Genomic DNA, 27,446 nt, shown 5'->3' on the forward strand with positions numbered 1-27,446 from the left:
TAGGTTTGTGGGTACCCCCTGGCTGGGCTTCATGGAGAAATCTTCACTGATAACCAACCTGAATCCAAGAACAGACCCCATATTTCCATGGACAGAATGAGGGGTCTTCTGTAACCAGGCATAACTGGCCATCATGGGGAAATTGATCAGAATGGGAATACGGGAGAGGCGGTTACTCCGGCCAAAGCGTCTACATTGGAGTCGCCTCCTCTTCCTGTTGGGAATGTTGATCATCGGTTCCACCTACCAGCACCTGAGGAGTCCCTGGGGCCTCCCCTCATTGTGGGCAGCAGTCTCCTCCCAACATCCTGTAAAACTGGCCAGCCGTGACCTCCCTAACAATGAGATGATGATGGTGAGCAGTGACCCTCCAAGAGCTAGCTCTGAAATGGAGGGTGACACACTGGTGCCCCAAGCTACAGTGGGCAGGGGTGAATCAACAGTGGAGAATACCCCCAATCCACCCAGAAGAACAGCCAATATCACTCCAACAATACCCAAGAATAACTACAGTCCAACAGAGGCAGAGACAGAAAGAAAGAAGGAAGATACCACAACCACACCCCGTAGAGTACTGAATCACTACACCCCAACTTCAAGCAGGCCAACAGTAAAGAATTATACCCCAACAACACCACCCAAGGGAGAAATACAGAGCTACCACCCAACTCAGGCCGGGGGAAAGGTGAAGAAATACACCCCATCTCCACTTAGTAGAATAGTAGGCAATTATGTCCCACCCACACTCATGACAATGACAAAGAGTCATGGGATCACCCCCAAAACAACAGTGAAAGACAGTGAAACTATGACAACCATTAAAATATTAGAGACCAATCCCTCTAAGAGAATGGTAGAGGAAAACACCCCAACTACCCTCAAGGGAATAATTAATAACACCCCAACTTTCCTGATAAAAGACATAGAAACAAACCTCTTGACTTCTCCAAGGAGTATGATGGAAAAGAACACCCTGACTACCACCAGAAGAGTGGACGATAACAGGTCAACCAAGCCCCGGATGTTAGTGGGAAAGAACAAGCAGACAACTTCCCTGGGAACAGTCCTGGAGCACACCACAGTCATCTCTGAGGGACATGTGACAATAGAAACCACAACAGGCAGTAGCCCAACAGAAACCAAAGCTTCCACTGCTACCTGGAGTGTTAGTAATCCCTTGTTTACAACCAGCGCATCCACCATTGGAATTTCCTCTGCCACCCTCTGGGGGCTGGCCAAGAAAGCTTCCATGGCACCCAAGACCTCATCAACCTCTGAGGTCAGGGCAAATCCAACCATCCAGGTCCATCACTGTGTGGTTGTGGAACCAGCCCCGGCTGTGCCCACTGCCCTCTCCCCCAGCCTGACAACAGCCGTGATCCCAGAGGCACCCAGTTCCAGTCCCTCAGCACTTCCTCCTGGCTGGCCAGACCTTCACTCCAAGGCAGAGTACCCCCCAGACTTGTTCAGCATAGAGGAGAGGCGACAGGGCTGGGTGGTCCTGCACATCTTTGGCATGATGTATGTGTTTGTGGCCTTGGCCATCGTGTGTGATGAGTTTTTTGTCCCAGCCCTGGGTGTCATCACAGATAAGCTACAGATCTCTGATGATGTGGCAGGGGCCACCTTCATGGCTGCTGGAGGCTCTGCCCCCGAGCTCTTCACCTCCCTCATTGGCGTCTTCATCTCCCACAGCAACGTGGGCATTGGTACCATCGTGGGCTCCGCTGTGTTCAACATCCTCTTTGTCATCGGCACCTGTGCCCTCTTCTCCCGGGAGATCCTCAATCTCACGTGGTGGCCCTTATTCCGTGACGTCTCTTTCTACATCCTTGACCTGATGATGCTCATTCTCTTCTTCCTGGACAGCCTCATTGCCTGGTGGGAAAGCCTGCTGTTGCTGCTGGCCTATGCTTTCTATGTGTTCACCATGAAGTGGAATAAGCAACTCGAGATCTGGGTGAAGGAGCAGCTCAGCAAGAGGCCAGTGGCCAAGGTCATGGCTCTAGGGGACCTCAGCAAGGTAAGAACAGTCTGGCTCAAGTTTCTGTAGCCCCTTTGGGGCAAAAGACTGAGGAGAAGCCAGTGACTGAAGAGTGGAAAGTGCTGGGTCAGACCTCAAGAGATAGGTGCTCTGGTTCCCTTTGCTATTCATTCAACATTTAAAGTCCTATTCTTTGCCAGGCACTTTGCAAGAGTGACCTTGGCTCAGCTCCCAATCACCCAATGGTTATTATCATGATCCACCATTGGCAGGGGAAGAAACTGAGGCCTAAGGAAGTTAAACTACTGTTCAAGGTCACACAGCAAATAGATAGTGGAGCCAAGATTTGAACTTGGGTTGGTCTGATTGGGTCTTTGGAAATGACATTTGAGCTGGGCTTTGGAGAATATCCAAGGAGATATCAGGCAGGGAAAAATGATAATCTCTTCCATGTGCATGGTGTTTAGGGTTTGTCTAGCACCTTCACTTTCATTTAATCCTGTTTGTTCACATTCCAGATTTGTTGAAGCCAGTGGCTTGGATGGGGTCTGACAAGGGGGGGGGGCTTTCTGTTTTTGATATATTGGAGAAGATAACAGATCCAGTCATCCATTGACAAGCCAGCCTTGGGTGCGGAGCCTGCTCTTTTGTCAAGTTGGAGGCCAGACACCGGAGCTCCAACCCTGAGGCTTTCTCTTGGCTCCAGAATTATTTTTTAAGAATTTCTTTGCCCCCATGAGGGACCTTCCTTCTGAGTTTATATTGTGTGGTTCAATTACCTGGAAGACGAATTTAAAGTGGGTAGTCATTTCTGAAAATTCATCTCAAAGTTTTTGTTCCTTGACTCTAAAGTGAGGTACCCTAGAGAACACAGACCCCTGTTTCTTTCCTGCTCCTAAAGGGTGAATTTGGGTAAAGGTTGGCTCTCAGCCTGCCTTTTTCAAGTTTCAGAGAAGCTGCTGGTATGAGCAGAATTTTGTGTGCAAAGAGTGGAAGGACTTAGCCACTTAATCTAGAGTAATTTTGATGAGTGGGTAGGATGGAAACCAAATTCAGCAGCATGTCTGGGAGACAAGAGAGATGAAATATACTTCTTTTAGTATTTTTGAGGTAACATGGGATTCTGCTGAGAGCACAGGACTAGGAGTCAGGAAATCTAGGTTCTAATCTGACTCTGCCTCTAACTGTGTGACCTTGGATGAGTCCCTTCCTATCTCTTGCAGAAATGACAGAGTCCAACTAGTCACCAAAAGATTCTGTCTAACAATCATTGTCCAAGTGAGTTTAATTCTGGTTGGCTTCGCACAGTGGTTATTTGTCGGGTCTGGTCAACTGAGCTCCAATTGCCATATTTGCAGATGGCCTCCAAAGAAGACATGTCCTACTCAAGGTTATACAGCAAGCAGGTATCAGGACTGTAACGGGGACCCAGTATCCTAACTCCCCATTCAGTGCTATTTCCAATCAGGCTACTGCTGCATGGAGCCAGAGGCTTAAAAAAGAAAGGAAGGCTCAGAGCATGACATCATTGAGTATGAAGACACTGGGCCTCCCTCCTAATGACATCCTCAGAGCACACCTTGCTGAGGGTGGCCATGAAGCCTGGTACGCTCTACTCTGTGAAAATCAGCATCTAATGCCTTGATGCCCTGCAGGCCAGCGGATTTCAAAATGCTCTGACTTGCCTCCCAGTCCTTATCAGTAATTCTGTTTTTATTTAAACTCTAAAAATTCCAAATTTTCCATTTAGTGAGGGCTAGACCATCAAAGCAAAGCTTGTCAAGCAAGTGAAGCATCATCATGACTTCAAAGGAAAATCTGTAACCTACTTAAGAGACTCTTCTAGGGCCTTAGCAGCAGTTGTTTTCCAACCAGTGAGAGGGGTGCCAATCACAACTCTGTTCTTATTTGTTCTAACAAATCCAGTATGAATTTTAATTAACAGCATTATTAAACAACAACAACAACAAGTTGAATTACTGGCTATCCTTAAAAGTAAATATGTATTTATTTCAAATAAAAAATCTAGGGGTGTCTGGCCGGCTCAGTCAGTGGAACACAGGACTCCTGATCTTGGGGTTGTTAGTTTGAGCCCACGTTGGGTGTTGAGATGCTCAAAAGTAAAATCTCTAAAAAAATAAAGTAAATTAAATTAAGAACCAATAGTTAGTACTTTCCAGCACTAACAACCCCTCACTAAAAATTAGTCTACATAACAAGAACTATAACTATTTTGAAATGATTTTTAAAACATCTGGATTTGGATTGCACCTTGGGTTTCTAAAAGCCAGGGAGAGCAGTGAGGGGCGGGGGAGAGACCTGTCTTTGCTTGTATCTTTATGTCTGTGTTTGGCTGGCCTACACCTGTGACCTGGTCAGAGGGAGATAAATTATCCTGTCCTACTGACAGACTGAGGGCAAGCCATTCGGTTTGGAAGTCATGCAACAATTCTCTGGAAATCCAATCTCTGATCTTGTAAACCGTGTCAACATTTGTTTTTGCACTTTGTGTTGAAAGTGCATGCTTAGCCCTGTACACTGTTTACTTTATCATGAAAATGAGCGTACCTTGCTCTCTCATTCATGTTGACATATTGACTCACACCTTGCCCTACGAATGGTTCCCCTTTTTGAGCATCACCCCAGGAAAGCAGGGGGCCAGGGCAGCAGCTTATTCAATCAGCTGTGCTCCAAAGTGAAGAAGTCAGAGAGAAGTGGAGCACGACTGGACAGAGTGGTGGGGGGCCAAGGAGGGAAGCTGGGGAGGTGAGGTCAGAGCTACAGGCGTTTGAGAAGTCTGAGCAGCAGGAAAAGAAGTGGAGGGCAGTGTGAGCCAGCTCCCTTTGGAGAGAAGCAGGAACAGGAAAGGCTCTGGGCCTCTCGCTCTCTTCCTCTCTGTTGCCGGCCAGCCAGGTGGTGAGACATGGAGGGGGTGGCTGGGGTATCACGCCCATCATTGCCACTGAATGGGGAAACAATCTTTGTAGCTCCCAAAGAAGTGAGCCAGGGGTCTTGTCTAGCAGGAGGTGCATAAGTATTTGGTTCTGTTTGCTCAGGAAACCCTAACAGTTCAGGGGCTCCAGTGTAGAGAAAGAAGGGAGTGGGCAAGGAATCTTTACGTATGGAGGGCCTATTCCATACACACAGGATCTCAACAATTTCTCATAAAAGCCCTACAAGGATAGATTGTAACATCCATTTTGCAGATGAGGAAACTGAGGCTCAGAGTGGAGCATTAACTCAGCCAGTTACATAGCCTGTTGATGGTTCTCACCACTGGTGATGAGTTCACCACTCATGATGGTTCACCACTCGTGAAGCTGGATTTCTGTTCTTTTTTTTTTTTTTTATAAAGATTTTATTTATTTATACATGAGAGACACACACAGAGAGAGGCAGAGACATAGGCCGGGGGTTAAGCAGGCTCCCTGTGGGGAGCCCGATGTGGGACTCGATCCAACCTGAGCCAAAGGCAGATGCTCAACCACTGAGCCACACAGGGGCTCCTGTATTTCTGGGTTTTAACCCAAGCTCCACTGCAGACTGCCCCTGTTGCTCTGGACAAGCCAGTGCAATTCAACAAAGTGCTTAAATGAAAAGCAGTGTGGGAAAAAGATTGTGTCCTTTCCAGCAGAAGCCACAGGCATTAGATAAAAGTAACTGTAATAGAATGAACCCTATACAAAGTGCTACAAAGTCACTGCTTTTCAGCCAGGCCTTAGATTGCTTATCTATAAAGTGAATGGGATGACTCAGGGCAGGAGTTGGCAGACATTTACTGTAAAGGGCCAGACAGTAAATAGTTCAGGCTTTGCAGGCCATACAGTCTCTGTCACAAATACTCAGCTTTGTTGTTGTAGTATGAAAGCCCCCGCAGACTAAATAAACAAATGGGAATGGCTACGTGGCCACCGAGTACAACATACTTGCAGATGTTCTCTAACCTGAACAACTTGGAGACAAGATCAGCTGAGGATGATTCATTTTCTTATTGAATATTTACCCAACTGATATCTGTAGTTTCTGAGCTGGAGGGCCTTTCACTTTGTTTTTATACTTCTCTGACAATCTAGAATTAGGATAGTTCTGGGGGGAGAATGATTCTAATCAGAATTCACTTAAGAGCATTTCCAGAAAAAATAAATGTTGTAGCATCAGACATAGGCACATAGTAACAATTTTCCAGTCTCTCTTTCAACACTGGCTGAAACAAACAAACAAACAAATCAAAGCTAAGATATTTTAGACAACATTGTCCAACTGGCATGTATTGGTTTGGGACGCCTTTTATGACCTCTATTAGTGACACAGTCCAACTTAGCTTGCCCTGCAACTTTATGCCTGTGTATAAGGTACACCTGAATATAAAGTATATACCTCTCAGTGTATTTATTCGAGACCGAGATGACAAATATCTGACTTGCCTTGACCGTGCATCGTCACAGAACCCAATAAACAGCAAAGCTGATGCACTAGCCTGGCTTAAAAAGCCTTATCTATCTGTGATTGAAGCACCACAGGCCTTTCTTTAGAGAGAGAGCTCCCAGCTTAGCTAGAAAGGACCAGCCATCTGCACTAGATGCTGATTCGCAATATAGCCTGAGGGGCACCAGCGGTAAACCGAGATGCAAGGCGGGAGGGGACAAGCCTATTTTGGGTCCCTTTGGGTCTCTATCCCCATCATACTTTGGAATACTTCAGAATGTGAAACTCTGGAGAAAAGTCTGCCATTCTTTCCTAAATGCGTTGGGGGCTGGTTTTGTTTTTTGTTTTGTTATTTTTTTTTTCCTGGCAAGGTTTTTAAATTAAATCGACCAATATGACCCCCCTCCAAGCAGACAAACCAGGAGCCAGTCCTCTCCTTTCTTGTTAGGGTTGACATTATTCCAAGGGCTTCTATCAGTGGCCTATATAGCCAGCTACCTGCTGTGGAGACAACAGGGATGTGGACAGGAAGCCCCGTGGACAGGAAAGTCTATCCAGTATCTGTGTGCCCCTGTCATGCTAGGCTGCGGGGAATCCACTAAGCTCCCAAAGAGCCCATCCTAGCCTGGGCTGAGGGGTTCCCACCTTTCTTTTCCTTTCCTTCTTCCTTCTGTCTTTCCTTTCTTCTCTCTTCCCTTCCTTCCTTCCCCCCTTCCTCCCTCCTTTCCTTCCTTCCTTCCTTCCTTCCTTCCTTCCTTCCTTCCTTCCTTTCTCTTTTTTTCCTTTCTTCCAATATAGTATTCAAACATTTTTATTTTATTTTATTTTTTATAAGTAGGCCTCACACCCATCATGGGGCTTGAACTCACCATCCTGAGATCAAGAGTTGCATGCTCTAGTGACTGAGCCAGCCAGGTGCCCCAGGGTTCCCTCCTTTAACCCCTAGAATACTTAGCTTCCTCCCAGTTGTTAGAAAAAGATGGTAAGAGTAGAATTCTCAATTTTAAGGCTTCTTTTCTTCACAACATTTTTCTAGTGTTCACTTGCTAGTCAATACTAGCAGATAACAAAATGAATGAATAAGAAGCAAAAGAGGGGATCTTGGGGGGCTCAGCGGTTTAGTGCCGCCTTAGGCCCAGGGTGTGATCCTGGAGTCCCGGGATCAAGTCCCATGTCAGGCTCCCTGCATGGAGCCTGCTTCTCTCTCTGCCTCTGCCTCTGTCTCTGCCTCTCTCTCTGTGTGTCTCTCATGAATAAATAAATAAAATCTTTTTTAAAAAAAAGGAAGCAATTGAGTATGAACAGAAAAACCCAAAACACCTGAGCATGCCTGGTCAAATAGCTTGTTTCCATGGATGCATGTGGGCCTATAATTGAGATTTTTACATGCATTCATGCTGCACAATACTGTTTTATCATGGTTTATAGGATGGGACTAAATATGAAATTAGATACTCATTGTGTTCTACAACTACAGCATGATTTCTAGATGCTCTGGCACCTGAGTAAGTTGGAAATATATATCTAACATTATTTGGTGTGGAGGAGTGGGCATATGGATGATACACAAGAGAAAAGATAATTTCAGAGAGTGACAAGTGCTGTGAAGGAAATAAGTGTGGTGGAGAGTGACTGTAGGTAGTGGGCCCCCTTTAGCGAGGGAGAACAGGAGAAGCTTCTTGGAGGGAGAAAGGTCCAAACAGAGATCTGCAAGATGAGAAGGGAAATTGCTCCGTGCTCCATGGGGAAGCATTCTGGAAGAGGAAGCAGCATTTGCAAAGCCTCTGAGCCTGGAAAGAGCTTGGAGCATTAGAATAGACTCAGAGGCCAGTGTGGTCAGTGAGTAAGGGGACAGTGGCACAAGATAACGCCGGAGAGGTGGCAGCTGCTTCCCTGAAGTAGGGCCCTATGGGTCAGAGACAGTTTGGATTTTAACTGAAGCAGGGAGTGAAGTGATGAGGAGCCACATCTAAAAGGCCGCTCTTAACTGCTGTGTAGAGAATGAAGCGTAGGTGCGCAGGGGTGAAGGAGGAGGCTGTTGTGGGCATCCAGCATATATATCTTTGACAGACATTTTGAAGGCAGAATCATGTAGACTGGTGATGATGAAGCGGATGTGAGGGTGAGATAGCAGGAGAAGTCAAGATGCTACTACCATCTACCTTGAGCAGCAAGGTAGATGGTAGCAGCAGCCCGTGCAAAAGGGCAGACTCGAGGAAGAACAGGTTTAGGAAGACTTAAGAGTTTCCACTCAGGAATGATGAGTTTGAGTGCTTCTGTCACCTGCAGGTGGGCTTGTCTAGGAGGCAGTTGCCCAAATGGGCCTGAGGTTCAGGATCAAGGTCTGGGCTAGAATAGAAATCTGTGAGTGGCTCAGCCGGTAAACATCTGTCTTCAGTTCAGGTCATGACCTCAGGGTCCTGGGACCGAGCCCCACATTGGGCTCCCTGGTCACCGGAGAGCTTGCTTCTCCCTCTCCGTCTGCTACTTCCCCTTTCTCTCTCTCTCTCTCTCTCTCTCTCTCTCTCATTGTGGAATAAATAAATAAATATTCTTTTTTTTTAATTTTATTTATTTATGATAGTCACAGAGAGAGAGAGAGAGAGAGAGAGAGAGAGAGGCAGAGACATAGGCAGAGGGAGAAGCAGGCTCCATGCACCGGGAGCCCGACGTGGGATTTGATCCCGGGTCTCCAGGATCGCGCCCTAGGCCAAAGGCAGGCGCCAAACCGCTGCGCCACCCAGGGATCCCTAAATAAATGTTCTTAAAGGAAAAAAAAATATGAGTCCCCGACAAATGTGTGGTAATTAAAATTGAGGACTGGCTGAGAGAGGGGCGGGTGGGAAGAGAAGGCACTAGGATTGTGCCCTAAAGAACTCCAATGTTCATTTGTTCAGAAAACATTTATTGAATCCCTTTGAGGCCTGTGTAGGGTCTGGGGTTACAGTGAGAGAAAAGGCACAATCCCAAGCCCTTGATGAGCTCAGCCTAGCAGAGTGGGAGCTGATCCAGGTGTCGCGGGGCCTGACACTTTTTAAGAAAAAAGAGTATAAAACTACTGGTACAAAATCAGATACACGGCCTTGAAAAGGGTTTGTGTGGGGGAGACATGGGCCTTGGAACTTAAGCTTCATTAGCTCCATGGTAAATCCTTCTTGGTAGGGAAGACAGGTAAATAAAATGGGTAGTTACCATACCATGTGTGATGGTATAGGAAAGTGCTGAGGGACTTAGTACTTGCACAGAGTGAACATCTCCACAGACCAGAGTCAGGGAAGGCTTCCTCTGGGAGGGGATGCTTAGCAGAATCTTGAAGGACAAGCAGAGTGGAGGGTGGGTGGATAACTAACTGAAGAAGGGGTGAGAACTCTCCTGGCCTTGTGGAGAGGCCAAGGGAATGAGATACTGTGAGACCATAGCTGCCCTGTCCAGGATGGTGGCCACTAGCTACATGGAGCTGATGAGCTCTTGAAATGGTGCTAATCTGAACTGAGATATGCTGTAAGTATAAAATATATGCTGGGTTTCAAAGGCTTAGTACAACAACAACAACAACAACAACAACAAAGGCTTAGTATGAAAACCAAAGGGTAAAAGAGCTCAGTGATATTTTTTGTTAATTACATGTTTTTTTTTTAATATTTTATTTATTTATTCCTGAGACACACACACACACACACAGAGAGAGAGGGAGAGAGGCAGAGACACAGGCAGAGGGAGAAGCAGGTTCCATTCAGGGAGCCTGACATGGGACTCGACCCTGGGTCTCCAGGATCAGGCCCTGGACTGAAGGTGGCGCTAAACCGCTGTGCCACCCGGGCTGCCCTGTTAATTACATGTTGAATTATAATACTTTTAGTATAGTGAGTTAAAGTATATTATTAAGGGGATCCCTGGGTAGTGCAGTGGTTTGGCGCCTGCCTTTGGCCCAGGGCGCGGTCCTGGCGTGGTCCTGGAGACCCAGGATCGAGTCCCACGCCGGGCTCCCGGTGCATGGAGCCTGCTTATGTCTCTGCCTCTCTCTCTCTCTCTCTCTCTGTGTGTGACTATCATAAATAAATAAAAATTTAAAAAAAAAGTATATTATTAAAATTAATTTCACCCATTTCTTTTACTTTAAAAAATGTGGCTAGTAAAATAGTTAAAATGATGTATGTGACTTGCATTCTATTTCTGTTGGACAATGCTGTACTGGAGGTAAGCGGGAGGCTGATATATGCTCAGCCAAGGAGACTGGACTCCCTTGTGAGGATAGTATGCCCCTAGGATGCGGGGGAGGGACAAGATTTGTGCTTTGTTCAGAAAAGCACTCTGGTTGAGGGATGGAGAATGAACTGGAAGAGGAACAGATCAAGAGTCAGAGGGTTTTGCAGGACTGTAGGCAGGAGAGTGATGAGGCAAATTTTTTTTTTATTATTTTATTTATTTATTTATTCATGGGAGACACAGGGAGAGAGAGGCAGAGACACAGAGGGAGAAGCAGGCTCCATGCAGGGAGCCCGACGTGGGACCCGATCCCAGGTCTACAGGATCAGGCCCCGGACTGAAGGAGGTGCTATACCCCTGAGCCACCTCAGCTGCCCCGAGATGAGGCAAATTTGAGGACTTTTAGGAACTTAAGATAGCTAATTGGACATGGGCTGTGAAGGAGAGGGAGGAATTTGGGTAAACTTCTGGATTTCCAGCTTAGATGCATGTGTGGATCAGGGTGCAAGACTATACTCAGGAAAGGGCTGAAGAGTCCCCTACTAGGAGTATAACCTAGATGAAGGCAGAACTCAGACCAAGGATTCAGTTAATATTTGTTAAATGAATGTGAAAAAAAATCACAGTCTAATAATGTGGTTCAGGAAATGTATCTTGGAGGGTCTAGAAGGGGAGAGGTCAATGATTAACTGCTACATCAGTGGGAGATAGAAATTGGAAGTCAGGAGGAGAAGCCCCCTGAGAGGCCACCATATTTGCCATCACAGGTTCCCATGAATGGCTGCAAGAGATCTCCCTGCTCAACATCAGCAAGATGCATCACGGGTGCTGGGGGTTTTGGCTGGCACCAAGACATCCTCTTTGGTCCTCAACCCCTTTTCAAGAGTAGAGGGAGAAGGCGGGGTGATAAGGCTGAAGAAAGAGGAGAGGCAATGGATTGGTATCAGAGGTGGATGTGAAATACGTTTGTACTAAAGGCATATTCTGAAAACACCTACCTGCCCCAACTGCTACTCATAAATGGGCCCACCATCCACATCTAAATGGAGACAAACATTCATGTCCATTGACCTAAAATGTCAATAATTTGAAACAAAGTCACTAGGGAATAGAGATTTTACCTCATTACCTTGTTTATGCTTGGGGAAAAATACAAGTTAGTAACAACAACAACATACTTCTAATGGGGATCAGGAGATCAGAGTTCTTGATGCTGTCTTTGTGAGCGTGGGCAAGTGACACACTCTTTCTGCTTCTCTATTTTCCAATCTATCAAAAAGCAGTAATAATACTAACCTTGTCTGCTTCATGGAGTTAGTAGTCTTGGATGAGAAAGAGAATGTGAAAGGCTTCAGAGAGCTAGAAGTTCATGCTGAACTCAGAAGATATTGATGTGTTCCAAGAATGACGAACTCCTAGAGAAGTATTTTGGCTTGAGTAAATCTGAATAGCAGAAAAATCATTAAGCATGTGCACAATGGGGCAAACGTCCATCTCCCCTGTCCATCTGTGGACAGAAATAGCTATTTCAAAGGGCAGCCTGGGCTCCTCACAGTTTTTTTGCCTCCAAAAACTCATTGGGTGAAGGTTGGACATGATAAACCACGAGATGGCTGGGTCAGTAAGTTGGTAGGCCAGTAAACTTACAGGGCTGTCGTGAAAGAGCAGGGGATTTGTTAAGAAAATCAGCAGTGCTCTCTTCATATGCAGGTTGGTTATTTCTGCTCTATTTCATTCATTTTTTTTGCATATTCATTTGTTCATCCATCCATTTATTCATTGCATTCATTGATCTATATCCAGCATTCAAACCTCCCTCATCCTTCAAAGCTTACTCAAATTCTCTCTACTTCAGGAAGCCTTCTTGTCCTTCCCACCGCAGCACCTTTATCTATGCTTCTCATTTCTTGAACCACGCTCTGCTTTGTCATTATGGGTCCCGATTCCTTTCTGGACATGGAACCTGTGTCCTAGAGATCTTTGTGTCCTGACAGCACTAGCACACTGACCTATAAACAGCAGGTGCTCAGGAAATAACGAATGAATGAACAAATTGGGTAGATGGGAGGGTGAGTAGCCCTGACTCAGGCACTTTTTTTTTTTTTTTTAATTTTCTGAGTTGAAATAGAGACAGGACCAAGGCAAGTCGAGTTCTAGTTCTGGCCTTGGAGGCCAACAGGGGGAGGTGAAGACAGTTACTGGCGGCAGCTAGTAACTGTCTAGCTGACTGAAGATAGAAGCTACTAGAAGCTACATAGGAGTAGCTACTCATTCAGCTCATCTTTAGTGAGCACCTACTGTGTACAAGAGACCATGCCACAGGTTGGGGGAACAAGGGTGCCTGTATCAGAAGTTCAAAAAAAAAAAACATGGAGTCTAGCTGGATAGATAATTCACATATGTCAAAAGTAAAAAAAAAAAAAATGCTTCTTTTCAAAGTTCAAATGGCATTATAAAGCAGTAAATGTAAGATGGAAAGCCAGTGGTCCAGACAATAAGTACTGTGGGTTTAATGATTCTTCATCTTAGATTTTGTCTCATTTCCTAGCTGGCTGCCCTGCAGCTTCCCCAGGACACTAGCACTTACTTGATCCCAGAGCCAGATTTTGGTAACACAAAATGTGCTTACTGTTGTTATACAGCTATTGAGGAGAGAGTATCATAGTGAGTTGGAGTGAGGGAGGGAGTAGAAGAGGTCATTCAGGAGAGCTTTATCAAGAGTTCACCCTGAATTTTCTAAAAACATTGGTAGACGTGGAGGAATGGAGGAATGGAGAAGGCATTTGAAGCAGAGGGAAAAGGTGTGAACAAGGGACCACGAGTTGGAATGGATTGGGTGTAAGTTGATGCATTCATGCATCATTCAACAAATATTTATTGAACCTTTGCTGAGTGCCCAAGAGTGTTTTTGTGCTGCACACACAGTGGCAAATGAAATTGGCAATCTGCCTTCAAGATGCTAGTGGGGCAGTTAATTTATTTGTATGTTTGTTAACAATGATCATACAAACAAGTGGAAGAAAGTGCTATGGAGGAAGAGAACAGGAATCTATAAAAGAGAGTAAGACGACACCTTAGCTTCCTGGAGGAAGGTGATGTGTAGGTGGAGATCTGCAATATGGGGAGCAAGGGAAGGAGGGTTCCAAACGTGGGTTAAGAAGATGGTATGTCTGAAGGACTGAAAGACAGTTGGTGTTACTGGAGTGTAGGAAGGGGACACATTTGACTGGGAAACTGTGTGCAGGCGGAAGGCAGGCTGTGAAAGGCCAGGCTGGGGTTTGGACATGGTAACACATCTTCTGAGACCTGGTTATCTTTGGATGTGTTCTGCGTTCCCACCTGGGGGTTGCCTGGAGAGAAAGGGATGTAGGGAGGGAGAGAGAGCAAGGGTCACTCCAAACATCCCGTGCGTGACTCCTGTCCCTGTTTGCAGCCAGGCAATGGGGCAGTTGCGGTGGATGAGCTACAGGAAAACAAGAAGCTAAAGGTGGGTGCCATGTGGAGTCTGCCAACTGGGGTCACTGCAGGGTCTCAAGGACAGCCATAGATACCTGAGGCACTGTGGCCCTGATGCCGGGGATCCTGGGCCAGGTCCAGGCCTGGGAAGCTCTTGGGAATGCTGCCAGGATGAGCCAGTGACAGAGCTGGCTCCTTTGCTGGAGGGACTGTCACCTCCAAGGTCACCTTGAAGGAGGCACTTGTTGTCACTCATTGCTTGCTCTGCCATGAGCTTGCTGTATGAGCTTTTGCATCTTTAAATGATTGTGGACTAGATGAACCCAAGCCCCAACTTCTATAATTGATCTAAAAGCCTAATTACCGTAGCTTTGGAACGCTCCAGAAATAAGAGAAACACAGGAAGGGCACCGGGAGCAGGGCAGTCTGAGGTTTCTGAAAAACTGTGTCTTAGTTGCCTTTGCCCGGTGGGCTATTTGGGAAGAATTATGGGAACCTTAGAGCAGAGAGGCTGGGGCCTGAATGAAATCTTCCTCATCCTAAGAAAATCTCTCGGCCGGTTGTGAAGTGCTGTTACCACAGCCACTAGATGGCAGAGGGGTTCAGCTCCAGAGGGATGGGGGAGGGGTGGCGGGGAGGGGCTGCGGGGGAGGGGGGGTGCCCTGAGCCCAGGTTGGTCTGTCTTTGGATGGTCCTTTGTAAATCAGATGCTGTTTCTCTGTGTGTCACGTCTGGGTACCTGCACCTGGGTACCTGATGTGAGTATGTGTGCGCCTCTGAAGGTCTCTTGAACATCTGCGAGTAGGAAAGAAAGGAATGCAACTGGGAATCAAAAAGGCCCCAGTGCTACTTTTGAGTCTTTCATTTCCTCCCCATATGACCTTGGATAAGTCACCTGGCCCCGTCCAGTTTTCATTTCCTTTGCTGTAGAAGGGGATCACAGCCTTGCTTATGGGGGGCTGGGGCAACGATAAGGCATGATGATGCTTCGTGACTGTAAAGGGCTGTACACGGCCACAGTGGGCTGTGTGTGGTGTGTGGGTGAGTGTGTGTTTCTACGAGACTGTATTTTCAGGGAAGGACACTGCTCCCTGTTGAGGGAATTACTGGGGAACTACTATTACTGGGTAATTACTGGGGAATTACTATTCCGTATGTAGAATGTGCCAGTCATGGAAGAGTGAGGGGAGGCTGGGGAAGCAAGCAGTGTAACTCTCCTGATTGGGGTGAGGGGAGAGGGGAGGCCAGGATAAGGCTCCCGGGCTTTGTTTTGTCCTCCAAGGGCAGGAGGCAGGGTTAGTGAGGCCCTCGTGCGGCTCCTAACCTGCCTTGGGCAGGGGCCCACTGAGGCCTGTGCGGTTCTCCCCTGCTCAGCTCCCGGCAGTGCTCCCAGCAGTGCTGACCCGAGGGAGCAGCTCTGCCTCTCTGCACAACAGCACCATCCGCAGCACCATCTACCAGCTCATGCTCCACAGCCTGGACCCTCTGGGAGAAGGTAAGCAAGGCCTCCCTGGACCCGCGTGGTCTCCTGTCCACCCCTTCCCTCCTGCAGCTGGACAAGAACGGGGACCTGCCAAACTAGGAGGCAGTGGGTAAGATGAGGGTGGAGTGGGAAATAGAGAGCAGAGGAGACTTTGGGGGTGAGGTCAACAGACTGGGAGACAGGGGAGAGAGAAGGCACAGGACTCAACAGGAGAGGGCCCCAACGAGTTAAGGTCTTTAGGTATCCATACCCCACGACTTCCCTGTCTCCATGCCCCCTCCTATAAAAGGGTTCACCTGTAGTTAGTGAGGCCATAAGTGCTGTGTGCCCTGCTCTGGTCTATGTTGGGGTGACCCTCAGTGAGTTCCCTGGAAAGCCCATCACCCACAAGTTGGCTCCAGGATCCCACAGAATCTCCAGCCAGGCAGCTGGGCCCCGCTGACTTCTGGGGGTACCTCCTGTAGGGCCCCACAGCCCAGAAGCTCTGTGGTACCTCCCTTTGCTCTGTGTTTAGCTCTGGAGTCCTAAGAAAACTGCTGACCCTCTTCCCAGCTAGGAACCCCAAAGAGGCTGCCAGGGCCACTTCAGGGGTAGGAGGGGTCCAAGTAAAATGGGGTCTGATGTCCAACTTGACAAATGATGGGAGTAACTGAGATTCTCACTGTCCACCTTACCAAGTTCTGCCTTCTGGCCCCTTCCCCCGAGGGCTGAGCTGAATATGACACTGGAGACTGACTCTTGAGCATCAGGAAGCACCCTGACTGACCCTTCTTGTTCAGGGACAAATCTTGGGGTGGGGGTGGGCTCAGAATTTCCTCAGGCCCTGAAGTATCCCCTTCAGGTACAGTATTAGGTTGTTGGGTATTTAAAAAGGTATTGGACTGGGAAAAGCAGAGACAAAGATGAGATGATCAAACCTTCCTTTGAAAGTCTTCAGGGTGAGCCTCGACAGACACTGAGGGAGGCCACTCCTAAGTATCAGCCCCAGAAAAACAGTGGCCCCGGAGTTTTGAGAGTGGAGTTCGTAGTACCCAGCAGCCTATGGGTGATCAGTACTGCAGAGACGTCTGACCTGGGGCAGTGAAGGAAGCTGTATTTCTGGGTTATGCTTGGCCACTCCTTGTGGCCAACTCACCAACTCTAGCAAAGTCCTGAAGAGAAAGATTTTCTCCTGAATGGGACCTCAGGTGCCCCTGCCTGGGCCATGACCAGGAGCCTACCAACGGCTGACCTACTTGCCCTAACAGGATTATGTGATGGCCAGGCCAGGCAGAGGTCAGAGGAGATTGATACTAAGTAGGAGATGATCCGGCCACGCTGAGAGCAGAAAGGCCATGTGAGGAAACAAGTGATGGGGGAGCCGGTGACATCCCCGGGGAAGACAAGCGAGCTTGGTACATTGTGTGCACATGAGGCAGGCATGGAAAGGCCCTTGCGGCGGACGATTGCTGATATGCTCTGGGATGAAGTCCTGCTCAGAGAAGCCAACTCTGATTCTACACCCCAAGACCCCATCCAGGAGGGGCTGGGACCTTGCAAAGCGGTGATGAAGGCCTTTCTTCCTAAGACTTTCCAGATCCATGTTTGTGTTTCCAAATGCCTCTCCAGATGTTTCTCTTTCCACAGAGCTGATGTGTGGTCTGAACTCTCACCTACCCTGTGAAAGGCCTTCTCTTCTCCAGGATCCTATGCCTTTTTTGGTGGTTTCCCTTGGATATGTGTGTGTATGCACGAGAAAGAGGGAGGGAGGAACGGAAGGAGGTCCTGGGTGACCTGCTTTCCTCAGTGGCAGGGAGATGAGGGTTAGGGTGTGTAATGAGGGGCAAGAAGGCAACAGGGGAACTTGGTTTTTCTCGCCAGCCCTTTTAGCCTACAGACAGCGGCCACTCTCAGGGCCAGAACGGCAGCCCAGGGAGCTTTCCTGTGGTAACAGCAACTCTGTGTTGCTCCACAGAAGACCATGATGCTCCATCCATGCCGGGGGGAGGCAATTAAAGTTGTGTGGACGAAAGAGGCAGCAGAGTGCCGGGTTCCTGACCGTGCAGCTGAGGACCTGCTGGGCAGGCCACCGGGACACTTGCAGGGGCCTTGCGTGCCCGAGTGCTGGCTCTGCAGGTGCAGCCTCCTGCCAGAACCAACTCTGAGTGTTTAAGTGCTGGGCTGGAAGGAGGACACTCCATGTTTATCTTTCTTGCCCATCCTGGACCCAGGTGGGGTATGATCTCCACGGCTTCCTGCCTTGCCCCTTCCCAGTCTGCCTGCGTCATGGACTGGAGCACCTAAAGTGTCCCTTCAAACTCGAACCCTCTGGAGTCCTGGGCCACCGCAGAGTTGCTCCCAAGGTGGCACAGCTGCTCACAACCGCTCTCGTCACTTCATCCTTGTTGTAGCTAATGCTTCTGTGGTGCTTTCCAGGTGCCAGGCACTGTTTTAGGCACCTTCGTGTGTAAACTTATTTATTCCTTTAACAGTCCTGTAAGATCTTACAGGTACAGAGAAGTTACGGATCAGTCAGCAAGGTCCTTGGGTAGCAAGCGGCAGAACCAGGATTCAAACCCAGGCCCTCTGGCCCCAGCATCCCAGCTAACATAGCAATTTTTAATTGTAGCAGTTAAAACATTTTTAATTTTGTCTCACAGACTCCCATATCCGTGCTCTGAGGGTATCATGATGTTGCCGTTTTGGAGGGGGGACACTGAGGCTTAGAGAGGATACCCAGGCTTCCCAGTCACCGGCGCTCACAGGGGAGAGCAAAGCTCACCGCTTTGTTCTATCACCATTGTCCTTACCCTCCTGGGCTACACAGCTGTTAGGAGGACCTTCATGAGCCCCTGTACCTCAGTCTCTGTGCCACCTACCTTGAATTACACCTGTAAAGCACTTTGCATGGTGCCTGGAACATCATCACGTTGAAAGAGATTGCCCTCCCTATTTTTCTTGCTTGGAAGTCAGCAGCACCATTCTGCACACACAGGGCTCTGTGGGCTTCTGGCAAAGTGTATACACAGGGATCTGGAAAGAAAGAGGTTCTGCTTGGGCTCCAGGTGCATAGAGTCAGAAAGGGTGTGGCAGGGAGCTTGGTGGTCAGCTATGTGCCCTTTCTGACCAGAGAAGGAAGTCTCATAAACATAGTCACCAGTAGTGGCCCTGGAACTATAGCAAAGCTTCATAGAAAGTGAGGTGCTAAAAAAAAAAAAAAAGAAAGAAAGTGAGGTGTTAAGGACCTTATAGTTAATGTAGTCCAAGGATGGCAAAAATGTCTCCTTGCCATTTTTTGGCCCATTCTCTGATCATTGCAGACATCACTGATCAATCATGGCAACCTCCTACCAACCTTGGATCAGAATTCTCCTCAATTCAGCACTCAAACAGCCATGACTAGAACTCATAAAGGAAATAAATCTTATTTGTTGCCTCTGAATCCAACCATGTCGTTTTATCAGAAAGGAAATAGGATTAGAGAGGGGAAGTGATTTGCCTAAGATCACAGCCAGTTAGTAATGATGCAGGAGATTTAAGGTGAAAGTTTGGGATTGGGCAGCATGAACAAGCCTAGTAGGACCAGCATCCAGACCACAACTCCCAGGCCAGCCTCTTCCCACCCACGTCAGCTGGCCAGCCCCACTGCAGGGTCCCAGATAAGATGTGTTCCCTTTCTTGTTTGCAGCCCGCCCCTCCAGAGACAAGGAGGAGAGCTTGAGTCAGGAGGCCAAAGCCAAGCCTCACGCTAACACAGAGAACAAACAAGAAGGTGAGAGGATGGCAAGACCGCTGGGTTTCCTCCTGCCACCTTCCTCCCTCCTGTTGGGCAGGGGCTAAGGCATGCCTCTTGGCCTCTCTGAGCCCATCAGCTGGAGCGATGATCTGGTGCTGCACTCTGGCCTTTTCCTTCCAGCGTGCTCCCTTTCTGATGGGGCTGCTGGCTCAAGGGAGGTCCTGGAAGGCTCCCTGCACACTCCCCTCTGATGGGCCCAGCCAGGCCAGGCCAGGCTGGTGTGTGTGTGTGTGTGTGTGTGTGTGTGTGTGTGTGTGTGTGATTGAAGTCCTATTTCTTTTTCACCAAATCTCATCCCAAAGGAGACTCTATTGACCCGTTTCTTTTTCCTGTCACTTCTACACAAGGATAGTGCTGGTAGGGATTGGTCTGAGACCAGCAACCCCAGGAGGGAAGGACCCAGAGGTCCCATGATACAGAAGTACAGCATCCATGTGGCAAGCCCAGATGGAGGGAGAGAGCTACTGCCCTGAGGGTGCTGCACAGCACACCAGGCCTGCCTAATGCACCCAGCAACCTTTGGAAGGAAGGAGAGCAACAGCCATTTTTCCAATTTTATAGACAAGGAGACACAGGTTGAGAGGTCAAGTGACTTGCCTAAAGCCACAGAGCAAAGAAGTGAGAGGGCCTCTTCCTAAGCCCTGCTTTCCAGGCTTTCCTAGTCTCCCTTCCCTGCAGTCCTATTTCAAGGCTTCCAAGTGGCTGCCTTTGAAATATTCAGGATCCTCTCCACGTAGGTGGTAGGGGGAAGGCTCAGCCCCTGAGGGCTGGAGCTTTGCCCTCTCTCTAGTCTCAGTTGCCCAAGCTGTTCACGGGATCCTTGGCCGCACTGATCAGGATGGAAATGTTTGTGAATACAGGGGAGCAAGGATGGCCACCTCCCAGCTGCCCTCTTATCTGTAGCTATCTCTGTGGACGGGGCAATAACTGTTTGTATCACATCATGTTACTTTTTCTATCGACAAGAAGTTCCCCAAACTTTCTGAGATGCTGAGGGGGACAAGTCCAATAGCCCCATAGCCCCTCACACTAGCCTCTGGCAGCTGCTCTCAGAACCTGCTCTTCTGACCTATTCCATGTTTATCCTTTAAGAGGAGGAGTCAGCCGAGCTTCCTGAGGTCACAGTCACGCCAGCGCCTGCTCCAGATGCCAAGGGAGATCAAGAAGAGGATGCTGGTGGTCAGGTAGGCACAGGCCTCTTCTCAGGTGGAGAATCTAAGAGGTCCAGGGAAGGGCTTGCTGATCAAAAATCCTTCCTTTTTGAGGGTCTGAAACACTATTTGGGGTCCATTCCTCTGAGGCTGGCACGGGGCCAGTTAATTCACCCTTAATGGCTTAGTATGAGTGAGATAATACATATGAGAATGTGTTGCCAACCGTCACACGCTGTAAGAACATGGGGAGTAGCTGTTAGGGGGTCTGTCAGAAACTAGGGGGCAATGAGATCAGGCAGCTCTGAACGCAGCAGGGAGAGTTGCTGGATAAATGCCTTGGGACCCCGCGGAGGTTTGTCCACAGGGCTTCCAGAGTTCCATCATCACCGTCTTTATGGCCACGCAGCCTCTTCCACCATGCTCCAGCCAACTGGGCTCCTTGTCTCCACTTTCCTACCTCCAGGCCTTGGTCCTCCCACCTCAGGATACCTTTTCCCCTCCAGGCCACTGTAAATGCCTCCATTGCCATCAAGCTTCCCTGACCCTCTATAGCCCCCATCTGATGAACGAATGCCCATCGTACTTGGTCTCTGTCTCAGGGGTCTCTGTCTTAGCACTGCCTTCCCCAAACTCTATTTAGTAGTCTCTCTTAGTTCTCCTACAGGTGGCGGGGTTCCGGCAGGCAGGATGCAGGTCTGAGTTGTCTGTCTCTCCCACAAGAGAAATGCAATGCCTGGCATACACAGCTGTGCTTAGTAAGGGTTGAGTGATGACAGTAAATAAGCATTTCATTTACAAGTTCCATCCCTGTTTGTTTTTTTCTGCTTGACACTGAGAAACAGTCAATTATATCTCATCCCAAAGCCAGCAACTTTGGGTTTAGTGTCTAAACTTGATGGTATCATGAGTGTCCTGAGTAGTCCCATTACAGCCAGCTTAAGTGAAAGGGATTAAGAGAATATGGAGGTATCTCCTGAAATCCAAGGGCAAGATCAGTCTCAGAGAGAACTGCACTTAGGCCGGAGCAGGCATCTGTGACTCCAGTGGCTTCTCACTCTTTCTCTTGCTTTCCCTCATGTCCCCTTCTCTGTGTGCAGGCTTTATCACTCAGCTTCTGGTAGCCTGACTTCATTTGCTTTCTTCTTATTGCTTTCTTCTTGGCACACATAGCCCTAAACCACCACGCCGGGCCTCGGGTCCACAGGGGGATCAACCAATGACTGGCTCCCAGTCTCAGAAGAGACAGAAAGAATCTGTTCAAACCAGGTCACAGGTCAGGGATCCAGCCTTTGTCCAATCAGCTGTGGCAGGGAGTGGTGAGTTGCTTTGACTCCAACATGGAAAAAGAGAGCCACCCGTTCAGAGGGTGTTAGGGGTGACAGTTCTCAGAGAAAAGATGGCAGGTTGGGCAGACACTCCCATACTTATGGATTTAAATGACTTATTATCTTTTCCAGGAAGATTTCTCTCCTGATGGGGGTGGGGGAGGGAGGGCAGGAATTATTTCAGACTAAAATCTTCTTGTTGTTCATTTCCAATTCAAAGCACAGGCCTCATGAATATTAATATTTGACTACTACATCAGGGGTTTATAACTCTGGTTGCATATTAGAATAATTTGAGGAACTTTAAAAAATGCCCAGACCTCACCCTCAACTAATTAAATTAGAATATCTGGGGTGGGTCCTTGGGCATTGAATGTTTTTAAAGCCTCCAGGTGATTCTAATATGCAGCAGGGTTGAGAATCACTGAGCATCCTTTAGGGGTTGGCTGTGTCACAAAATTTGTTATAGGTGACATACTCCATGGGCACACAGCCTGAGTCATTTGCTCAATGGACTGGCTCAGCATGTTGCTATAGGTTAGTCACGTGCCTAATCTGTGGACACTCAGAGTTAGTGGCTTTAGAGTGTATATGGAGTCAGTCCTTGGCTCCCAAACCCTCGTCTACAAGTGGATGTATTAGGAGCACTTGTGAGCACATTAAAATAGACTCCTGGCTTCTAATTCACTTGACCCAGATGGGGCCAGGACATCTGTATTTCTTTTATTAATTTCTTTTGAAAATCTGTATTCCTACTAAGGTCCCCAAGCTAGCAGCTTTGAGAACCAAAGATCTCTTTCATCTTTGGCATTTGCAAAGCAGGGTAGCTTCATGGTTAAGAGGCTGAGAGTTGGACTATCTGTATTACAAGGCCCAACTTTATCACTTATTGTGCCAACTATGGGCAAGTTATTTAACTGCTCTGTAACCTAGTTTCTCCATCTATTAGATGGGTTCAATTCTATCTTTATCATAAATTAATTAACTCATGAAATGCACTAAATGCTAGCTATTATTATTATTATTATTATTTAAGCCACTTAGCATGGTGCCTGGCACATAAAAACACTCCATAAGTAGGTATTATCATCATCATTTTATACATAAAAGGTAATATGACAACTTAGAAGTTTTAGTAGACTCAGCAATGTATCCACCAAAAGATATGCCATACTAGGCAACACTAATAGAAACAAGTATCTAAGAAAAGGAGGTGATAATCTTATTCTACTCTGTGTGGTGTTCTGTGTTGCTTTCAAAGCTTCCTCGTGGGGTGTAATCTAACTAGAATAAGTTCACCAACATGGGGAGGAGGCTTCAGGGCACAGCATGGAAAGATGGAAAAATCTAGGAATCTCTGACCCATGGGGAAAAAAGCGGTCTTGTGGAAGGGTGATTAGCTTTGTTCTGTGTGGCTCCAAAGAGTCAAACTATACATAGAGGGTAGAACCTTATTATGAATATGGACTTTAATCAGAGTTGTCAAGATGCAGAAGCCACCTGAGGTGGTGAGTTTTTCATCCCTGAAAAATGATCAGATAAAGACAGGACAACCACCAGGTGGGAATGCTAGGAAGGGAATTTTGCTGAAGGATTGCACTAGTTTCCTCCACATACTCAGGTTTTTAGATTCTTTCCGAGAACAACAAAAATGGGGGAAAAACTGGAAAGGAAAACAAGCAGAGCAGTTATTACACACTAATCTGTTGGCTTTGAATTGCAGGAAGGAGAGGTGGCTGGAGCTGAGAGCACAGGTGAAGTGATAGGTGAAGAGGTGGAAGCTCCTGGTGGAGGTGAAAATGGACAAGGTGGAGGTGAAACTCAACTGGAAGGTGAAGGTGAAGGTGAAATCAAAGCAGGAGAAGGAGCAGGTGAGCATGAAGATGAAATCAAAGCAGAAGCAGGAGAAGGTGAACCTGAGGGTGACATTGAAGCAGGAGAAGGTGAATCTGAGGGTGAAATCGAAGAAGGAAAAGACGCTGCTGATTGTGACAGTGAAGGTGAACTCCAAGCAGAAAAAAAAGGAACTGATGAAGGTGAAGGTGAACTCCAAGCAGAAGACGGTGAAATGAAAGCTGATGAGGGTGAAAATGAAGAGCAGGAATTCAATGCTGAAAGTCAAGGTGAAGCCCAAGGTGATGAGAAAGGTAAAGATGGTGAAGGGGGAGGTGAAGAAGATGGCAGTGACGATGAAGAGGAGGAAGAGGAGGAGGAGGACGATGAGGAGGGCGAGGAGGAGGAGGAGGACGAGGACGAGGAAGAAGAGGAGGCCAATGAGGAGCCTTTGTCCCTGGAGTGGCCTGAGACCAGGCAGAAGCAGGCCATCTACCTGTTCCTCCTGCCCATTGTGTTCCCGCTGTGGCTCACAGTGCCTGACGTCCGGAGGCTGGTGAGTTTGCCCAGCGGTGGCCCTGGCGGGGGAGGTGTCTGTGGAGTCTCTAGGCACTCCCACTCAAGAGGTGAGAGGACAGGACAACTCAGCTTGGCAGGGCTCAGCTACAGAGAGTATCTGGGACGCACCTTGCAGCTCCAGAAGGGACCATGCCCCGAGGGGACATCCCGGTGGACTTGGTGGACTTGGGAGGCCCTTAAATGTGCTTATTTCCATCACTATAAGCAGGTGAAGTAGTCCTTTAACCTCTATTGTCAGTTTCTTGATTTTAATATGGGAATGATGCCAAGCCCCCTGCTCCCCATGTCACAGGGATATTTTGAAAGCCTAGGGGGAAAGTACTATTTCTACCCAGGATTCTCATTTATAGGAAAAGCTCTGACTAACATACTCTACCCAAAGGCCGTCCATACTCGATCTCGAGGTCCGGAGGTGGGTAGGGCCGGAGGTGGGGGTGGGGGTGGTTGTAGAATCCACCCCTAACACCTAGACCAGTGTGGTTCTAGGGAAAGCAAATAGCTGTCTTCAGTTTGATATCTGCTGAATGCCCTGCTGGTCAGACTCCCTTTAGGCCTCCAACCTCTTCCTACCCCAGCCATCTCAGGGTCCTCACTGGAGATCTTGAGCTCAGCCGACACATCTCCAGACCCTTTCCATTACTTCCCCGGCAGATCCCATCACTGCTTCTGGAGCTCCCTCTGAAGGGCCAAAGACCTTTAGTCTCTGCAACTTCTTTCTCTTCCTTTTTACACTTGCAAACAGGAGTCTAGGAAGTTTTTTGTTGTCACCTTCCTGGGATCCATCGTGTGGATAGCCATGTTCTCATACCTGATGGTATGGTGGGCTCACCAGGTGAGTGAACAGTGGGAACTAAATCCTGCATCAGTGGGGCCCAAGGACACTTTTTTCCCCCTCCAGGGTGAATGTCCAGTACCCAGGCGGTGGTGAGGCTCAAGTGAATTTGTAGTTTCTGCATTGTTTGTAAAGGCTCACAAGTTGACTTTTCATTCCAGTGAGTGTAGAATTTTCAAGTGTGGCTCTTGTCTTACAGTCATATTGCAGCCTGACACAGAAGGCCTTTCGCTGTCAGACCCAGCTGACTGTGTTGCTTATTAGCCTTATTCTGGGCTCTGTGATGCTTGCCCTTGTTCTCTCCACCTGGTGACACTATGTGTCGCCGTAAAAGGGCATTTACGTGACACTGGTGAGAGCAGACTCAGTTTTGCCTCCTCTTGGGCATCTAGTCAGCCTTCCTCTGAGTTCCCCTGGCTTTTCTGTTCTACCTGGGGGTTTTGGGTATGAGCTTTTCCCCTTCACTAGCCTGGGAATAGGGTCACTGTTGTGCTCATTCTTCTATCTCCAGCCTCTTAGTTCCTGGCACATAGCAGGCGTCTATGGTTCTGGAAATGGACACATGATATGGACAGATCTTTGGAGGAGTAGTTCTTTTGGAAAGGTGGAGATGGTTGTAGTTGGAATGACAGTGAGAGGTGGTATTAGAGATAGACTTGTGGTCCAGTTTAGACAAGAACTCCATCATGCCCTGAAGCCTTGAGCAGGGGCCCTGCTCTTTCTCTGGGTGGTCCATTTTTCCCAGGCTTAAAGGAGTGTGCTGAGCTCAGGGGGGAAAAGGTGTTGGGTTTGCACAAAATAGCCTGTGGTTGGTGCTTTGGAGAGCCTCAGATGTCCCCCTTGACATTGCCATGGTTTCTCATCACTGTTACTTTTTTACCAGGTTGGTGAAACAGTAGGGATTTCTGAAGAGATTATGGGTTTGACGATCCTAGCAGCAGGCACATCCATTCCTGACCTCATCACCAGTGTGATTGTTGCGCGGAAAGGCCTGGGAGACATGGCTGTGTCAAGCTCTGTGGGCAGTAACATATTTGATATCACTGTGGGGTGAGTGGCAAAGTTGTTTCCCAAGGCATATTGAACATGACTGGAAAACACTGTGTTGGTTCTGTTCACTGGTTTTTCTGCTTCATTATTTATACATGGAATAAAAGGGCATTTACGTTATTAGTGTCTACAAGGCAGCAAAATATCCTCCCTTCATTCATCACAGCCAAATGGGATAATAGGACAAAAATGCTGCCTGAAAGGTAACTGAGTAGAATTTATAGATGAATTGAAAAACAAAGTCCATCAAATTCATTACCAAAAACAGTCAAATGCTCTGTTCACTGATCTCCACGGTGTACATGTGGGGTTAGAAGGAGCAATGACTCAATTTCACTTCCTGATATTTCTGCCCTTTGCATTTGGACTCCTCCCAGCTTAGAGGCTCTAAAAGCATTTTGTCTAAACATGCAAATGCTGCATCTTCCTGTACCCATTCTCTTACTCCCTCCTCCCAACTGGTCTGAGCAGAACCTCTGGACTGTTTTCATTTCCACAGGCCTATCTCAGATTTGGATGGTGGCTTTGGTTTCTTTAATTTGAATTTGTGTATGTGTGTGTATGGAGGTGGGGAGGTGGAACACAGGAGAGCCCTCATCCATAAAGAATTTAAAGACATGTTAGCCTGAGATGGGATTTATCATAAAAATTGAGAGATTAAAGAGTCACACATCAACCCACTGAGATTCCTCATACACAGATCATGAATTATGAAGGGAAAAAAACCCCACTTGGACTCAGAAAATTTCAGTCCTAATTTAGGGTCTTCTAGTTATTGTGAGTCCTTGGGCATGTAATTTCAATTTCCCTTAACTTTAGTTTCATCTGTGAAATGGGGCTGATATTTTCCCTTCTAATTGGTAGGCTTGTGTGTGTGTGTAAAAATGCTTTGTAAATTGTAAAATTCTGTTTATGTATGTGGGATTATTATCATGTATATGGGATTGTTACAAATTTAGAATGTTCACATCCTTTCTTCAATCTTGCAGCCTGCCTGTTCCTTGGTTGCTTTTCTCTCTCCTCAATGGATTACAGCCAGTTCCAGTCAGCAGCAATGGCTTGTTTTGTGCGATTGTTTTGCTTTTTCTCATGCTCTTGTTTGTGATCTCTTCAATTGCATCGTGCAAATGGAGGATGAACAAGATTTTGGGCTTCACGATGTTCCTCCTTTACTTTGTATTCTTGATAATCAGCGTGATGTTAGAAGATCGAATCATTTCCTGTCCTGTATCTGTCTGAGTCAGAGTCACTGTTGCTCACAACGGACATGGATCAGGAAACCATGCCAGAAGCTACTGTACTTCTTGTTACATTAATTAAAGAATGAACATGGTCCAGGAGAGT

At 47.5% G+C, this 27,446-nt stretch overlaps 1 protein-coding gene across 4 annotated transcripts; it reads left to right on the forward strand.

Moving 5' to 3' along the window:
• The first annotated feature begins 133 nt into the window (after window positions 1-133).
• On the forward strand, window positions 134-27,341 carry SLC24A1 (solute carrier family 24 member 1). 4 transcript variants are annotated; one of them, XM_072738854.1, is made up of 10 exons: window positions 134-2,023; window positions 9,829-9,835; window positions 15,465-15,566; window positions 19,222-19,305; window positions 20,422-20,513; window positions 23,532-23,646; window positions 23,746-24,197; window positions 24,963-25,052; window positions 25,936-26,102; window positions 27,092-27,341. In XM_072738854.1, the coding sequence occupies exons 1-10, from the start codon at window positions 134-136 to the stop codon at window positions 27,339-27,341; spliced, it is 3,249 nt and encodes a 1,082-aa protein (XP_072594955.1). The 4 variants fall into 4 exon arrangements, with proteins under 4 accessions (XP_072594955.1, XP_072594954.1, XP_072594956.1 ...); XM_072738853.1 differs by lacking the exon at window positions 9,829-9,835 and adding an exon at window positions 14,049-14,106 and having other exon boundaries at window positions 15,456-15,566; XM_072738855.1 differs by lacking the exons at window positions 9,829-9,835; window positions 24,963-25,052 and adding an exon at window positions 14,049-14,106 and having other exon boundaries at window positions 15,456-15,566.
• Window positions 27,342-27,446: the final 105 nt, after the last annotated feature.

Source organism: Vulpes vulpes, chromosome 15 (genome assembly GCF_048418805.1).
Source record: "Vulpes vulpes isolate BD-2025 chromosome 15, VulVul3, whole genome shotgun sequence".
NCBI lineage: Eukaryota > Metazoa > Chordata > Mammalia > Carnivora > Canidae > Vulpes > Vulpes vulpes.

Bases quoted from the DNA above. Each gene is read 5' to 3' on its own strand.
- SLC24A1 (XM_072738853.1), top strand. From the start codon at position 134: ATGGGGAAATTGATCAGAATGGGAATACGGGAGAGGCGGTTACTCCGG. The intron at 20,514-23,531 runs GTAGGCACAGGC...TTTGAATTGCAG, and splicing joins AAGAGGATGCTGGTGGTCAG to GAAGGAGAGGTGGCTGGAGC. The intron at 24,198-24,962 runs GTGAGTTTGCCC...ACTTGCAAACAG, and splicing joins TGCCTGACGTCCGGAGGCTG to GAGTCTAGGAAGTTTTTTGT.